This window comes from Miscanthus floridulus, chromosome 18 (assembly GCF_019320115.1).
Source record: "Miscanthus floridulus cultivar M001 chromosome 18, ASM1932011v1, whole genome shotgun sequence".
Classification (NCBI taxonomy): domain Eukaryota; kingdom Viridiplantae; phylum Streptophyta; class Magnoliopsida; order Poales; family Poaceae; genus Miscanthus; species Miscanthus floridulus.
Genome location: NC_089597.1, coordinates 115,520,904 through 115,538,565, shown reverse-complemented (window position 1 = coordinate 115,538,565; position 17,662 = coordinate 115,520,904). Strand labels below are relative to the sequence as shown.

At 42.1% G+C, this 17,662-nt stretch overlaps 1 protein-coding gene across 1 annotated transcript; it reads left to right on the top strand.

Moving 5' to 3' along the window:
• The first annotated feature begins 3,053 nt into the window (after positions 1-3,053).
• Positions 3,054-9,397, top strand: LOC136521346 (zinc finger CCCH domain-containing protein 45). The gene is made up of 7 exons (XM_066515073.1): positions 3,054-3,531; positions 4,010-4,399; positions 5,381-5,543; positions 5,673-5,783; positions 6,927-6,995; positions 7,718-7,804; positions 8,421-9,397. Exons 1-7 carry the CDS (start codon positions 3,179-3,181, stop codon positions 9,189-9,191), a joined length of 1,944 nt encoding a protein of 647 aa, XP_066371170.1. The 5' UTR covers positions 3,054-3,178; the 3' UTR covers positions 9,192-9,397.
• The last annotated feature ends 8,265 nt before the right edge of the window (positions 9,398-17,662 follow it).

Here is a 17,662-nt window from a genome sequence, read left to right as displayed (position 1 = left end):
CCTACAAGTTTACGCTTAAATAATATTAGAGCATGTTAAAATTTTTAAGGCAGCCATGAAATATTTTAGAACTATGGGAACCAAGTACACTAGCAGGTAGATCATGATTTTATGAACTTAACAAAATTGGTTTCATAATTTTTGGTCAACTACACAAATTTATATTGAATTTATAAGTTTACCTTGGAAAACTAATTAGAAAATGATTTAGAAAAAGAAAAGGGCCGATGGCCAACGATTCGGCCCACCAAGCGGCCACGCACGTAGCAGGCCGACCCACCAAGCGGCCCACGGCGAGGAGCCCGCACGCGCCTGCCCATTTTGCAAAAGAGGGCTCGTACTCTTAAAAATTCAAACGACACTATGCAACACTGTTCCACTAGTCTCGAGTTTTGCCCAAAGCACCCCGGAATACATCGCCTTCGTAATGGGGCGGTCCTCGGTGTGCCCGCGCGCGGCGGCGCGGCACATCGGTGGCAACAGCGGTTACGCCAGGCCAACTAGGCTCGCTACGACGGAAGTAAGGGACCGGCAACCATCTACTGCTAAACACGCAAGAATGGGTGGCGGTTAGGGACTCGGAGGCGCACTATCGCGAGTTGCAGCGGCAAGCGGCTATCCGCGGCGACGGCGTGACTGTTCTAGCTAGTCTACGCCCTCACGGCTAGGTAGAGATGGCGGAGAAGCATCCGTAGCTCACCGTGGTGTACACCCTACTGACAGTTGAAGCTGGGAAGCGCTGTGGCGGCCTGGCCACGTGCGCCCGAGATGGGGCGGCAGCGCTCTGTGATGGACACCGGCGAGTCACCACGTCACCGACGAGTTCCCTGGCCAAAATAGTGCGAGCACCGAAAAAGGTCGTGACCAGCCCGAGACCGAGCCCGGCGCCAGCTGCGCATGAGCGCGAGGCGACCGTGCCCACGGGGCCAAATGGACGAAATGGTGACATGCACGCTTATTAAAGAGGGCCAAAAACTACTTACCAACTCGATGAAGACTCAACCAACTCTATGAACCCAAAGTCGATACTAACATCTAGCTAACGAAGCAAACCTCACATCTAGAGAGCGACCAGAAAGGGAGATAGGGAGGTGCCAACATGGGTTCGTCACGCTGAACACCGGTTCACGAATCGAACACCGAATCAGGGTTCACAACGCGTTCTAGTGAAGTTAGGGCAATTTTAGAGTGGACAACATGACATCCAACACAATGTCGACCCATGCCATGCTCAAGCACTCGTTTTTATGCAATTAACAATACCAAAACGTGCGACTAGTGTTTAAACATTTTTATTAGAAATTAAATGTCAAAATAGCATTGTCTTACTACTTTTCCATACTTAAGAAGTTAAGGATTTCAATTGAGGCTAAGTCACCATTAACTCTTTTGTCGTAATTTTTAATAGATCTAAACCTTGTTAACTTCAACCAATAAATACTTCATGTAATAGTCCATACCCTATACTAACCTGGAGGAGCAAAATATTTAAGCACCATTTAACTATTTCGCTCAATATAATTCGTCAAAAATGATATTTTAACAATCGTTCAAGTGCTTGCCGACTTAACGAAAAGAGCTTATCTTAACGTCAAGTTTGATTTTAGAGGTCCCAAAACACTAGTTAACAACATCTATTTTCCAAAAGTTAAAGTTACATTGTCATCTACCAAGTTTGTACTTTCAACTTTATTTAAGTGTCACATACATGTTCTATAGTATTTTTGCTTAATAAAAATTAGTTTTAAACCGTAAGTGATATAACATGACTATTGAATAAACTTTCGTTAAGCATTTTTGTTGATCGTTTTGAGTTACAGAAATTGATCTACACACTTTATCACATGCATTGACACATAAACATGATGCTCATGACATAGTTTAGCGAGTTGTTTAAGCGATAGCACCGGGAGTGTTACACTCATCTTTAACTAGCTTTGTAAAAAATAGTACGTATTATGAAAGTATATTGAATGATCTATTTAATGATAATAATTATGTATTATAAATATCAATAGTTTTTTATATATTATTGGTTAAAGTTAAAAAAGTTTGACTTCTCGAGAAGCGAGAACGACTTCTATTCTAGGACAAAGGGATTATTGTTCTAGATAAATGTAAGAGTGCCTATTTGTCAAAAAAAATGTAAGAGTACCTACAATGACTTTCAATATGTGCCACCATTTATTTTCTCTCTCAATTGGTTACATCAACATAATTAAAGACCCAACACATATAAATTAAAATGAACTGGCTTCTTGTTTTGCTCCTCACCTCACAAAAAAACAGCTCCGATTAGCTAGGTTATTTCCTTAGCGCTTGTTTAGATTTATTAGCACTAAAAAAAGTTACTCCCTTCGGCTCTAATTACAAGATATTTTATTTTTTAATGTAGTTTTGTTATGTATTTATATATATAATATGTCTAGATACATAATAAAAATAATATATCAAGAAAAGGGAGTAGCAACTAATTAATACTAGTGGATCTAAACATACCTGCTAATTATTAGCGGGAGGGATGCTAATTATTAGTTCCATTAGCTTTGTTTAAAGTTGCTAATACATGCTAATATTTTATTTTCAGATTCTTAAAAGCTAGCTTTTGTCTCTAGTTTAATCTGGATTATGAGTAAAAATCAGTCGGGGGTGTTTGGATTGAGTTTTTAAAAACCTGTCTTCATTTATTGCTCTATAGGTCGCAACAAATTAGCAAAGGCTGGATATCAACAAGCTTATTGGTTTTGAAATATTTGGCAAAAACTGTCAACAAAAACTAGCCTGTTTTGATCCCACTCAGTTTTTAAAAACCAGTTTCTTAAAAACTGGCAAAAACTAAACATCCAAACAAGGCTATATCTACCCTGAACTATCCAACCATCTGTTAAAAGGAGGATCCAAACAGACCCTTGTTCTAGCACGAGCCAACTTCGAAAATTAAGTTGATTTTTTCTCTGTATCTTAGCTAATCGTTGATCTAATTCATGAATCTACCATGGTGGAATATGAGTCGGTCACTTGAGATTAGTCGGTCACCTGCATGCATATCTCCGAAATTGGGATCTCTAGCAAAGCTGATTTTCTAGAGAGAGGGAGAGAGAACTGTTCAGCTTCCCCCTCGTATGCCTCTCTTTTACAAATCGACGAAAAAAAAAATCTCAAACCCTAACATCTCCCCATGGACGACGGCGACGGCGGACTGAGCTTCGACTTCGAGGGCGGCCTCGACTCCGTCCCGGCGGCCGGGGGCGGGGGGCCCGTGCCGTCCTCCACCGACCCCGGCGCAGGCGGAGGCGGAGGCGGCGATGGGCCGGGTATGCACGGGCGCGGCCGAGGTCGCGGGAGCTACCGCCAGACGGTGTGCCGGCACTGGCTTCGCGGCCTCTGCATGAAGGGCGAGGCGTGCGGGTTCCTGCACCAGTTCGACAAGGCCCGCATGCCCGTCTGCCGCTTCTTCCGCGACTTCGGCGAGTGCCGCGAGCCCGACTGCGCGTACAAGCACTCGTACGACGATGTCAAGGAGTGCAACATGTGAGATCTCTGATCCCACCCGACTTGTTCGGGTTCCCCGTGTTGATTTTAACGTTTGGGTGGGAAATAGGTGGCTTTTATAAGCTTGGTGGTGGCTGTGGTTGACGAAATTTGTTAACTCGTCGGTAATTTTTCTAAGTAAGATGCCCAATTCGTGTTGATTGATAGGGGGTTTGGGTTTGAGATTATAGCGATCATGATCCCTGGGTCTGTCTTAATCTTCGGTTGGTACATGTGGTTTGATTCAATTTTGTAGAATTTAGCAACTTTGATAGTTTCACTGAAAGAAGCTACAACTGATATGATATTCTAGGAATGCAATGCATTTGGCAGTTTTTTTGCTACAAAAATGGCCATACGACTATAACCTGTAAAGCTGTGACTAGGATTAGTTTTTGTATAGTCGTTGTTCAAAGTTAAGAATGATTGCTTGCCATCTTTCGTCACATCTGAATATCTGTTGTAACATACTTTGCAGGTACAAGATGGGTTTTTGTCCCAATGGTCCTAATTGCCGGTACAAGCATATCAAGCTACCTGGGCCACCGCCTTCTGTTGAGGAAGTTCTTCAGAAGATTTTGCAGATGCGCTCTTTCAACAGATACGGTCAAAATAGAAATAATAATTATAATCAGCAGGGGGAGAGACCCCAACATCCACAGGGTTCTGGGATGCCTAACCAAAATTCGGCAGAAAATGCTACTGCTGTGGCTCCACCAGCTGGTGGACAACAAGCACAAATGCTGAATCAACAGCCACCGCAGCAGCAGCAGCAGCAGAAGCCAAATACAAATGACCAGGCCCAAGGTGTTTCAAATGGCCATCAGGCCACTAGAATTGCCACACCCCTTCCACAAGGACCATCTAGGTGTGTGTGGAGTTTCTAGTCATGCTTGTAAAGCTTTTAGAACTGTGAAAACTACATACATAGTTTAGTTTTGGTTGCAACAGCGTATCTCATAAAACTACTATATTATATTATATGTTTTGACACTTGTTGATAAATTGTACTTAATTTCAAACTTGTGTCTTCTATAACTGACTGAAAGAAAAAGTTTGTAGTTATTTTTGCTCTTTGGATTACAAAGCTAGGTTATATGTCAGCTAGTTATTCTCTGAGGTTGGTTCCACAATATTTAGCTCTTCAGTAGAAGAAGCTTTTTGTAATGATAGTTACTGCTAAGCTACTACTCTATTTGTATAGACGGATTTCGTTGTGGAAAGTTCAAGTAGCACATGAGATGGTGAACATCGCATGAATGGTTAATTTTGGAGACCTGTAGTCTGATCCAGGCCATGTCATACACAGGGTATTGAGCACGCCTCTGCTGCCCGTGGAGACAATACACAGGATTATTCACATATGCAGTTTACACTATACTTTAACCTGATTACCTGAATGTGTACTTGTTTAGTATTTTTTTTATATGTCTGGTTCATGCGCTGCAATATTTGGGAAATCAACATTTTTTCCGTTTCTTTTTGGGTTTCTTGAGGAATCCCTTGAAAAAGAAGGGTTAGAATATCCCTTTTGTTTTACAGACATAGTAATCAGATATTTGACTTGCTTGTTGAAATATATATGGAGCTTAGCAAGTTACTTAGTTTTATGCATAACAGTACTATGGGTTCACCTTCTGTCAGGTTACTTGCTTACTTTTATCAATTTTTTTTTACTTCTGTACCTATTGCTATGGTTGAGTGAATGCAGTAATTTAGCTCATATTTTAGTAATACCATCACCTATGCATCTTGTCAGAAGTTCCATTTAATTGTTTAATGGTATCAGCTGTGCTATACTATAATGGTTCTCTAATCCAGTCTTGGGTTGGTAAATGTAAAACATTAGGTACTTCATTGTTAAAAGTTGCAATCGGGAGAATCTGGAAATATCAGTTCAACAAGGAATTTGGGCCACACAGAGGAGTAACGAGGCTAAACTCAATGAAGCTTTTGAATCCACTGAGAATGTTATTTTGATATTCTCAATTAATAGAACTCGCAATTTCCAGGTATACTGAAGGTTTATATTTGTTATGAATACTGTTGTATTTGCCTGTCTTTGATCTAATCTTTGCAAATGCTATTTTGAATTTGTTCAATTAAATTTATTTACTAGACTAAATGTTATGCTTTTCAAGGGGTGTGCAAAGATGACTTCTAGGATTGGTGGCTACATTGGTGGTGGAAATTGGAAATCTGCTCATGGAACAGCACATTATGGTCGGAACTTCTCTATGCAGTGGCTTAAGGTGCATTTTTCTTGCTGATTTTGTACTCATGTTTGTTTATCACCACTTTAATCGTAGCTTAGCCCTTTCCAGATGTTGGGATATTCGACTTTTGAGCTGATAACTGATTATCATAGCTTATGCGTTATGGGCTGTTTTAGATGGCCCTGAGCCCAAACAGAGTGACCTTGTCGGCCGGCGGTAGCCTCACAATGGCAGGATAAGGAGAAGATAGATCGGCATGGATATTGATTTTTCTTTTTGTTCGATCCTCACAGACCACATTACTCCTTTAAATGCCCATGTGGCATTGTGGCAAACAGATGGAAATTCCTAATGCAACTAATAATGACTGAAAAACTAACCCATCACATAAGTTCATGCTGTTGCCGCCTGGCTTGGGCGGGGAAGCCGTGCAGCTTGGCTAATGTGTTGCGCCTAGCCCTGGCCCATGACAGTATGGTTATAAATTCACATTATAGTTCATGAAGACTTTTGTATGTTGTACTTTTGGTTAGGTTAGTAACAGTGCAGATCTTCCTTTCTGTCCACCTATTCATCTGTGCAACCCTGTCCCTGTTCCCAAGGGAATCTGGACTTAATTCTCCTCTGGGAAAACCATCTAAAATAGCCAAGCTCAGGTTTACAAACTTGCAAACATTGATAGAAAGTGAGACTTATATGTTGATGGAATTGTGGTTAAGATGTGCTTTAGGCCCAGACAATTTATTTAGAGCTGAAACTATCGTATTAATTCCTTGAAGTGTCATTCCATTGGGCGCTGTTTTCCATATCAAAATTTGGATCTGCTACATTCACTGTACAGATGAACTAGTCATTGGTTAGCTTTAGTTCTTGCAAGCGCGTAGGCCAAAGGCCTTGTGTTTATGTTCTGTATACGTTTTTTATGAACTGGACATAACACAATTGAATATGGCTTATCACCTTTATATTGATATAAATTCTTTGTTTTGAACTGGACCATAAAATTGATGTTGAGTTTACACTTTACAAGCATGGTTATATCATTCAACAAATCATTAATTGAAGTTGTGGCTGATAAGACTTCTCATTGAATATTTCTTGCCATCTGTTTTTGCATTAAAGCCTTACGATAAGTCTATCATCATTATGTCTATACTTACAACAGTTTTTGCACTGCAGCTTTGTGAGTTGTCATTTCAGAAAACCCATCATCTCCGCAATCCATACAATGATAACCTCCCTGTTAAGGTACGTGGATCACCTTGTCTTAGGTGTTCGCTGGCCTTGGCTCGTTGAAATACGACACCTTATGTTTTTATATATTATAAAATGGCAAAGTGTGGAAACTGTTGGTTTAGCTTATACATATAACACTATTTCACGGCTTGTCTTGTTTCATATTTTTTTGATATATTTCCATCTTGATTGTTCTTTATCAAAATGTTGAATGAGCCATTGTCAAACCTGCCTGGAAAGACTGAGCTGACTTTGCTTTAACTACAAACCATACATATGTTGTTCATCCTTATTGTCTACTCCCTCCGTTCCAAATTATAAGTTGTTTTGACTTTTTTGGTACATGCATTTTGCTATGCATCTAGATATAATAATATGTCTAGATACATAGCAAAATGGATGAACAAAAAAGTCAAAGCGACTTATAATTTGGAACGGAGGGAGTAGATTTATATTTCACCAGAGATTATAATATTGTGTTACGTTTGGTTGGTTGATTAAACTTCAAACTTTTGTATAGTTTATATAATGATTAAAACACTAGCTGGAAAAGTAATCTTGCCGGTAGGATATTCTAAATTGATGTAGGCCAGAAAGATAAGTAACAGAAATTCTAGTGGTATGCACACACTGATGATTGACTAGATTGTTGAAATTGTATGCTTTTTTTATACATCTACATTCTCAAAAAGTTTCCAGGATTTAATTGTTCAGTTCACTTCTGATTAATGCAGATCAGCAGAGATTGCCAGGAACTAGAACCTTTCATTGGTGAGCAGTTGGCTTCTCTGCTTTATCTGGAGCCAGACAGCGAACTTACGGTAGGTTATGCATTTATTGCCATTGCCATTTATCTTGGTTTTAACATTCTCATTACCTTTCTGTTTTCTTACTATCAGGCATATCAACCTAGTCCATTGCAACCACAACTGACACTATAGGATTTGGTCTAGTCACATTTGAGCACTATTTGCCTTGTTTCTTAACTCTAAACTAGTTGTGTAATTGTCAAATCATGGTTGTGGATGACCATAATTTATGTGCATATAAGATTCACATAGCAGGGTTGTGCTAGAAAGAGGTGGAAGATATCACTAAAATTTACAATATTTCTTTACACTATTATTCTAATGGAGATAATTGCTACTGCTTTTAGATTGACTAAAATTTAATAATGGCACATTGTATTCTCTTCATGGAATAAGGACTAACAATGCATATACACTTCTCTACAAGCAGTAGCACTCCACATGTTGGTCGGTGCTAGTGCTATTTTGCTTAAAAGAGAAATAGCCTGGTACATTTTTGTCGAAAGGCCCGGTACACTTGTGTTTACTTGATATATATTATTTTAGTTACCATATGTTGCCTCTTCCTTTTTTTCACTTGTTTGAAGTGTCCATTTCCTGTGTCTGATATTTTATAATATGGGTTCAGGCTATGCTAATTGCAGCAGAGGCCAAGCGAGAGGAGGAAAAAGCAAAGGGAGTCAGTGCTGACGAGGCAGCTGATAATCAAGATATTGTGCTGTTTGATGACAATGAAGAGGATGAGGAAGAGGAAAGCGAGGAGGAGGAAGAAGGCAACGGCCAAGAGTCTCAAGGGAGGGGAAGAGGAAGGGGGATGATGTGGCCGCCTCAAATGCCAATGATGCGTGGGCCAATGATGGCAGGGCGTGGCTTCCCTCCCAACATGATGGGTGATGGCTTTGGTTTCGGTGGCGGTTTTGGCATGCCTGATCCTTTTGGCATGCCACGCGGCTTCCCACCATTTGTTGGCCCAAGGTTCCCTGGGGACTTTGCTAGAGGCCCGATGCCCGGGATGGGCTTCCCTGGCAGGCCTCCGCAGCCTTTCCCTCTGGGTCTTGACATGATGATGGGCCCTGGCCGTGGTCCACTGATGGGAGGCATGGGAATGGGAGGACCTGGACGGCCTAATCGCCCCATGGGTATGGCGCCCTTCGTGCCCCCACCACCTCCAAATAACCGTGCTGCGAAGCGAGAACAGAGAAGGCCAGGGGGTGACCGTGGGGACAGGTTCGAAACAGCGTCATCAGACCAGGGCAGCAGGGGCCATGATAACACTGGAAACTCTGGAACAGATGGGGCCAGAGCCCAGTCTGGAGACAGGTACGGTAGAAGCGCCCTTCGGGACGATGACAGCGAGAGTGAAGAGGAGGCGGCTCCCAGGCGGTCAAGGAAACGATAGAAAAAAACATAGAGCGATACCGAGTGCTGAGATTCATGTTGTTACTTGATATGAGAGAGGTATGATGTACCGGTGAAACAGAGCTGAGATAGACTAAAATAGATTCTCTCTTATTTTCTAAACCGAGATTAGAACTAAGATAGTGAAAAATGTGGATTATGTATAACTGCATATGCTGTGGGCAGTGACACTTGGTAGTTGAATTTTGCTCAGGCGGAAAGTGTAAGAACATTGTGGCAGGCTGATATTATTCTAGTGGTGCATCACAGTACTGACTCATGAGTTAGAAACTGGTAGAATAACGTTGGCATGAACTATTTGTTCAGCTGTGCAGTTGTCCTGTGCTTATCATCACAACGATGTACACATTTACTATACAACATGATAAGAATGGTTTATTGTCTTTTACATATGAAAACAAATGTCATCAAAATACGCTGACAGCCTAGACCCAGATGGGGTCGCCGTAGGCTGCAGTACACATTTCCTTATACTCTTATTCTCGCATATTGTTTAGTTAGCACGAAGGTGCTATGTTTGAATTATTTGGGTTTATATATGCTCTCCCTACCCTTGCTTTAGGACTTCTGCAAGGTATCTACATACCTGTCTTCTTGCTTATAGGCTTAAAAAGGTTTTTGATTCACTTTTAAATAACCAAACCGTCGTGAGTTGCAAAAAAAAAAAAAAAAAAAAAAAAGGCGGCGTAAAGTGGCCACCTGGATTGCTGAGGCACACATGGGACTCACAAGATTAAAAAAGACCGGGCGATCATTCAACCCTGCTCGCATCCAGGCCTCCCTGACCACTCGTTCATAGTCAAGTCAACCCTGCTCGCATTGGGTATGCACGTCTGAAAACATATCAGCCGGCTTATCAGTTAGAATCTACAGTATTTTTCTCTCACAACAAAACAGCTTTAGCCGGCTTATCAGTCGGTTTTAATACCAGCCGAACAGACCTCACTTTCACTTTCAGAGCTGTAGCAATTTTTTCTTTGTTTTGCGTATTCTTCGTGGATTCAGGCTATGTTTAGTTGGGTGAAATTTGAGAATTTGGCTACTATAGCCCTTTCGTTTTTATTTGGCAATTAGTATTCAATCATGGACTAATTAGGCTCAAAACGTTCGTCTCGCGATTTTCAACCAAACTGTGTAATTAGTTTTTTTTTCGTCTACATTTAATGCTCCATACACCTATCGTAAGATTCGATGTGATGGCTATCGTAGCATTTTTTGAATTTTTTTTTTAAACTAAACAAGGCCTCATTTCATGCGCTCTAGCCTTTCCGACAGAAACGGTCTGAAATGCTGGTTTGTACTCCTACAGTGCAATCTCAGGGGAAACAACGGTCTGAAATATGCCAGCCTCTGCGGCTCTGCCCGGCCCACGGTCCACAGTCTCGTGCCGGTTCCCGTCCACACTGGGCAACGTATCTCCGGACTCCGGCTCCAGGGCAAGTTGCCATCGTGCCTTTGTAATCGTCAACTGTAGTGGCCACTGCTTACTTTCTTTCATTATCAGCTTTTATTTGCCTTGGTACGCAAAAGGGTGGACTCAGTCAATGCACGCTACGCATATCTCCAATTTCTTCACGTCGTTTTGATCGGCATCGAGCCATCCACAACAAGGTCTTCTGACCTTTTGGTTCATTCATTTAGCTGTTAGTATTCTTTTTAGTCATGTTCACCAGATCGGGATACTTAGCATAGTAGGAGTAGGTGTTCGGGATCATAGAGAGGCAGAGAGAGAGAGGTGATAGGTGGCAAACCATCGAATGCCGTAGTTGTCGAAGCTCCGGCTGGGGTTTCGTTGACGGACGCCATCTGCGCGCCGGCAGCGACGTTCGGTGGAGAGGGAGTCGGCGCTGTGGCGTCCTCGGCGGCGGCGTGTGCGTCGGGTGGCGTTGCCGGCGTCGGTGGTGCTTCCCGTCGCTGGCAGCGCCCCTTCTCAAGATCGGGTCTAGGGATAGGATGTCGGTGGGATGACTGGCGGCGCGGTGAACCTCGTACAGCAAGCCCCGGCCCCCACCTTTCCTTTATAGCGCTGTGCGACGGGGTCCCCAACCATGTAGGGTTGGGCGCCCCCGATCAGGGCGCGAGGACAAGGCCCAGTTAGGCCGTTGGGCCTAACTGGTGGGAGATCAATCCTAACATTCTCCCCCTTGATCTCTCATCTATTCTTCGTTCTTTAATTTCATACTCAAAACTTTCAATTCATATTTTTCTTGCTTTTATCCTATTTCATCACAGATTAGTGCATAGAACTGTCCCATCATCACAGCAATTAGTGCCATTGGACTAACAGCCACAATACACTTCTCCGTTTTGAAATGTAAACTTTCTTTGGGCCCTTCGTATGTTCGGGAATCATAGGCTTTCCCTTAAACCCATGCCGGCTACGTGTTCTCTGAACACGTTGGGTGGTAAGCCCTTTATGAGCGGATCTGCGAGCATTTTCTCTATACTTATATGCTCAAGATTTATTATATGATCCCGAACTTTATCTTTCACAACATAGTACTTTATGTCAATATGTTTGACAGCACTACTTGGCCTATTGTTGTGAGCGTACTGTACCGCTGGATTGTTATCACAATACAATCTCAGTGGTTCATTTATATCATCAATCACTTTCAATCCAGGTATGAATTTCTTTAGCCAATTCACCTGCCCCGTTGCCTCATAGCATGCTACAAACTCGGCATATATTGTCGAGGATGTAGTTACGGTTTGTTTGGAGCTTTTCCACGATATAACCCCTCCTACAAGAGTAAATACATATCCTGACGTGGATTTTCTTTCGTCTCCCGCATAATCAGAATCTAAATACCCCTCTATCTGCAGGGAGTTAGATCTTCTATACGTAAGCATGAGGCATTTCGTACCCTGCAAATAACGTAGGACTTTCTTCACTAATTTTCAATGTTCAATTTCTGGATTCTTTTGATATCTGCCAAGTAACCCGATAACAAAAGCTAAGTCAGGGCGTGTACACATTTGAGCATATTGTAAACTTCCAACAGCTGAAGCATACGGTACCGCTTTCATTCGGTCAATTTTATATTGGTTCTTGGGACACTGATGTTCCCCCAAATCTATCGCCCTTGACTATAGGAGCAGGTGAAGGACTGCACACATGCATACTAAATTTCTTCAGGACCTTTTCTATGTATGCCTTTTGCGATAATCCTAAAACCCCTTTTCTCCTGTCTCGGTGAATCTCTATTCCCAAAACGAACGAGGTCTCACCGAGATCTTTCATATCAAAGTTTGAGGACAAGAATTTCTTCGTTTCCATTAGTAGATTGATATCACTACTAGCAAGCAAGATATCATCCACATACAAAATTAGGAATATGTACTTTTCATTCTTGAACTTTGCATAAAAGCAATTGTCCGCAACATTTTCTTCAAACCTATAACCTTTTATCGTTCTATCAAACTTCAAATACCACTGTCTTGAAGCTTGTTTCAATCCGTAGATTGATTTCTTCAGGTGGCATCCCATATTTTTCTTTCCTTTTACGACAAAACCTTTCGGTTGTACCATATAAACATTTTCTTCCAAATTCCCATTTAGAAAAGCCGTCTTTACATCCATTTGATGTAACTCCAAATCATAGTGGGCTACAAGTGCCATTATAATTCTAAAGGAATCTTTACATGAGACTAGAGAAAACATCTCATTGTAATCAATCCCTTCTCTTTGCGTGAAGCCTTTTGCCACAAGTCGCGCTTTAAATCTTTCTATATTTCCTTGTGAGTCATATTTCGTTTTGTAGTCCCATTTACAGTCTACTGTTTTGACTCCTTTAGGAATATTTTCTAAGTCCCAAACTTTATTGGTACTCATTGATTTCAATTCATCTTCTATGGCCTTAAGCCACTTTGATGAGTGGTCGCTTCTTATGGCTTCTTCAAATGAGGTGGGATCATCCCCCATCTGACATTCTTCTGTTTCATAAACTTCATAGTCATCAGTAATAGCTGATTGTCTTATTCTTTGAGACCTTCTAGGTGCCTCCGGCACTTGTTCCACATTGGGCTGTTGTTGTTCTTCCTCATGTGTAACATTTGGTTCTATAGTTTCCTCAAGAATAGGTTCCTCAAGGACAGGTTTCTCATGTTCATTCATTGTCGCCACGGGAGAACTTGCAACAGGTGTTGGCACTACAGTGTCCTGCACTATCGGTGTAACAGCAGCAGGTAGCGTGAAGAATGGTTCTTCAACCATCGGAGTGGGTACATGTACCTGCTTCTCCTGTAGGCTGATTTCTCGTGCTACCACGCTCCCCTTGATCATGTTATCCTCCAAGAACACAGCGTGTCTTGTTTCTACAATCTTCGTATGTCTGTCAGGACAATAGAAGCGATATCCTTTCGATCTTTCTGGATAGCCAATAAAATGGCAGCTGACTGTCTTGGAGTCTAACTTTCCTATGTTTGGGTTAAACACTTTTGCCTCAGCTGGACAGCCCCACACATGCAAATGGTTAAGTGAGGGTTTCCTTCCTGTCCATAATTTATACGGTGTTTTAGGCACCGATTTACTTGGTACTCGATTAAGTATGTGAATGGCGGTTTTTAGTGCCTCTATCCATAAACTAATCGGTAATGTGGAGTAACTCATCATGCTTTTTACCATATCCATTAAGGTATGATTACGTCTTCCAGCCACTCCATTCTGCTGAGGCTCACCCGGTGTAGAGTACTGAGCAACTATGCCATTTTCCTGTAGGAACCTTGCAAATGGTCTAGGAATTCGGCCATATGGGGTATGTCGCCCATAATACTCTCCACCTTGGTCTGATCGTACTATCTTGATTTTCTTATTGTGCTGATTTTCAACTTCAGCTTTAAATATTTTGAATTTATCCAATGCTTCCGATCTTTCTTTAATTGGATAAATATTGCCATAATAAGAGTGGTCGTCTGTGAATGTTATAAATGAGTCATAACCATCCACACTTTTCATAGGAAAAGGACCACATATGTCTGTGTGGATTATTTCTAAAATTCCTGTGCTTCGTTTGGCATCTTTCTTAATTTTCTTGACATACTTTCCTTTAATGCAATCAATACATTGTTCTAAATCTGAAAATTCTAAGTGCGGGAGAATTGATTCCTTAACCAATCATTCCATTCCCCCCCTCGAAATATGGCCCAAGCGACAATGCCATAATTTTGAAGAGACAGTATCAATTCTCTTCTGCTTCTTAGTTACATCTGTAGATGGGGAATCATTCACATTCTCATCACATACATTGTTCGCATTCTCAGCAAGAGATAATAAATAAAGCTTGTCTTGTCGGAAGGCAAGACCAACATATTTATTATTAACCAGTATCTTACACTTGCCATCACCAAAATGGCAATCAATTCCATCATCATCAAGTTTCGAAACACTTATCAAATTTCTACGCAAAGAGGGAACATAAAGTACTTCTTTAAGTCTAAGTACAAAACCATTATTCAATTCTAAAGAAAAATCTCCAATGGCTTCAACATTGGCTTGCACTCCATTTGCAACTTTAATCATTCTTTCTCCTCTTTGCAAGGTTCTCGTCCCACTTAACCCCTGTAAAGAATTTGCAACATGAGTAGTTGCTCCTGAATCAACCCACCAAGTGGATTTATCATAACATAAATACAGGGATTCATCTACAAATGTAATAAATTCATCACCTTTCTTTAGTAGAGATTTCAGGAAGTCTGGACAATCCCTCTTGTAGTGTCCCTTCTTGAAGCAGTGCTTGCACTGATCTTTTTTAGCTCCACCATACTGTTGATTCTCAGAATCTTGGGGTTTCTTTCCCTGTGAACTAGAGGAAGAGGTCTTATCCCACTTAGGTTTCCCTTGTGGTTTAGAATTCTTGCCATTAAAGTTCTTTCTTTTATTATCCTTCACAAAATGAGCAGATTCACCTTGTGAGGACTTTATCCTCTCCTCTTCTGGAGCACACATTGAGATGAGTCTTTCTATGCCCCATCTTTCAGGCTGCATATTGTAGTTCACAATGAATGTGTCATATTCTTTTGGCAAAGAAGCAAAAATCAAATGAATTAGGAAATCCTCCTCCTTCAAATTCATTTCTTTTAGCTTAGATGCCGTAGTGTTCATCTTCAAAATGTGCTCTCTTATGCTACCACCAGTGAATTTCTCATTCACAAGCTTCTTAATCAGTGAACTTGCTGTGGCCTTGATAGACCCAGTAAACTGACTCTTGATTTTCTTAAGATATTCTTTAGCAGTAGCACATTCAGGAATTGAGCCCCTTATCTGTTCTTCTATGGTGGCTTTGGCTACCAATAGGCACTTGCGGTTGGAGAGAGTCCATTGCCTATGTTCAAGGTCATATTTCATTCTTATTTCAGCATGATCACGCTTTCGAGTAGCGAAATCAGCGTCAGATTCATTGTCACCTCTCACCGGGTCCTCTGGCTCAGTAGGACACGGTGAGGTGATGGCAAAATCGACCTCTCCCAACGCAAGTTCCAATTCATACTTCTCCTACCACACACGGTGATTGGTTCCGTTGAGTGTCGGGATATTGGCAATGTTCACAATGCATTTGCCTCCTGAAATCACACCAAAGTAAGTAAGAAACATTTATACATAAAATTCCATGCTTTAACTCAACGTTGGTCAAATTAAAACTTATAATTCATCCATGCAAACATTTTACATCACCGTTGGGTAGAAGTAAAATTAATGCACAATTTCTCATGGATAAAAAATTATAATATTGTTATTAACAACATTGGTCAGAAAATAACAGTATCATAATCGCATCAAAATTATCAGAAATTCATTTCTCTTAAAATTAAATTATCCCGTTGGTTCAAATTTAATCAAAGAGAACAATAATTATCATGCACAGCGGAAACATTAATAATCTTTTCATATTATTATTTTCCGGAAGCACTAAAAAATTCATTGTTTTCTGAGCAAAATATCGTTGGATAAAATTTGCACAGAAAATTGTATCAAAATCATTCAAATTCATCAAAAATATGCATTTAAAATTGCTCCTGGAAAATAATAAGAAAATTTTCTTCTTCTTCTTTCATTTTTAGCCCAGCGTGGCCCAAGACGTGCTGAAACCGGCTCGGCCCGGCTTGCCTCGCGTGCACAGGCCGCACCCAGGCCGCAACCTAGGCCTGGGCCAGCAAAGTGCCGCGCGCGCTCATGCCCGCCTGGGCCGGCGAGTTGGCCCAGCGAATCACGGCCATTCGTCTCGATCCAACGGCCGAGCGGCCATTTCGCGCGGATCAAAAGCATCGCCGCGGCTGGCGCCCTAGAAACCCTAGCCATTCGGCCCTTCCCTTTCTCTCTCTTCTTCGCCGCTCTCTCTCATCTCTCTTCATCCACAGTAGAGAGCTGCAACCGAGAGCGAAAAAACGACGAGCGAGCGGTCCTTTGCGCCGTCGCCGGCCCCCTCGTCGGTGTGCGTGCTCCCCAACAGGTGAACACATCGCCGTCGAGCGGCCTGGCCGCGACGCTTCCTTGGCCGAGCCCGGCGAGCCCGCGCCCCTGGCTCGGTTTCTTCTCCCACACCGGCGAAGAAACTGGTTCGACTTTTCTTCTTCCGCGCTGGTGAAAGTTCATCCAACGCACCATAACCCTAGCCCTACTTTCCCCTTTCTTTCTTTTGAGTTGTTCTTTTCGGGTTTATCCGAATGGGAAAAAACTAGGGTTAGGTTTAGGGTTTGTTCTTACCGATTTGGGTTAGGGTTTGTTCTTGCCGATTTGGGTTAGGGTTTGTTCTTGCCGATTCGTTTTCTTTGCTTTTTATTTCTTTCTTTTCGTTCATCTGAATGGAAAAACTAGGATTAGGGTTAGGGTTTGACCCTACTTCTTTCTTCTTCCCCTTTTTTTCTCTTTTGGATTTGCGTCTAGGGTTCTTAGAATCCAACCCTCCCCTTTTCCCTTCTACAATCCCTTCTTCAGATTTGATTTGGGGAATTAGGGTTAGGTCTTAGGGTTCAGTTTTCTATTTTCTTTCCCGATCCACATCAGATCGGTCGGATTCACTTTCCTGATCTGATTTCTTATCGAACCATGGCTCCGATACCATTGTTAGTATTCTTTTTAGTCATGTTCATCAGATCAGGATACTTAGCATAGTAGGAGTAGGTGTTTGGGATCACAGAGAGGCAGAGAGAGAGAGGTGATAGGTGGCAAACCATCGAATGCCGTAGTTGTCGAAGCTCCGGCCAGGGTTTCGTTGACGGATGCCATCTGCACGCTGGCAGTGACGTTCGGTGGAGAGGGAGTCGGCGCTGTGGCATCCTCAGTGGCGGCGTGTGCGTCGGGTGGTGTTGCCGGCGTCGGTGGTGCTTCCCGTCGCTGGCAGCGCCCCTTCTCAAGATTGGGTCTAGGGATAGGATGTCGGTGGGGTGACTGGCGGCACGGTGAACCTCGTACAGCGAGCCCCGGCCCCCACCTTTCCTTTATAGCACTATGCG

Bases quoted from the DNA above. Each gene is read 5' to 3' on its own strand.
- LOC136521346 (XM_066515073.1), top strand. From the start codon at position 3,179: ATGGACGACGGCGACGGCGGACTGAGCTTCGACTTCGAGGGCGGCCTC. The intron at 3,532-4,009 runs GTGAGATCTCTG...CATACTTTGCAG, and splicing joins GATGTCAAGGAGTGCAACAT to GTACAAGATGGGTTTTTGTC. The intron at 4,400-5,380 runs GTGTGTGTGGAG...GTAAAACATTAG, and splicing joins CTTCCACAAGGACCATCTAG to GTACTTCATTGTTAAAAGTT.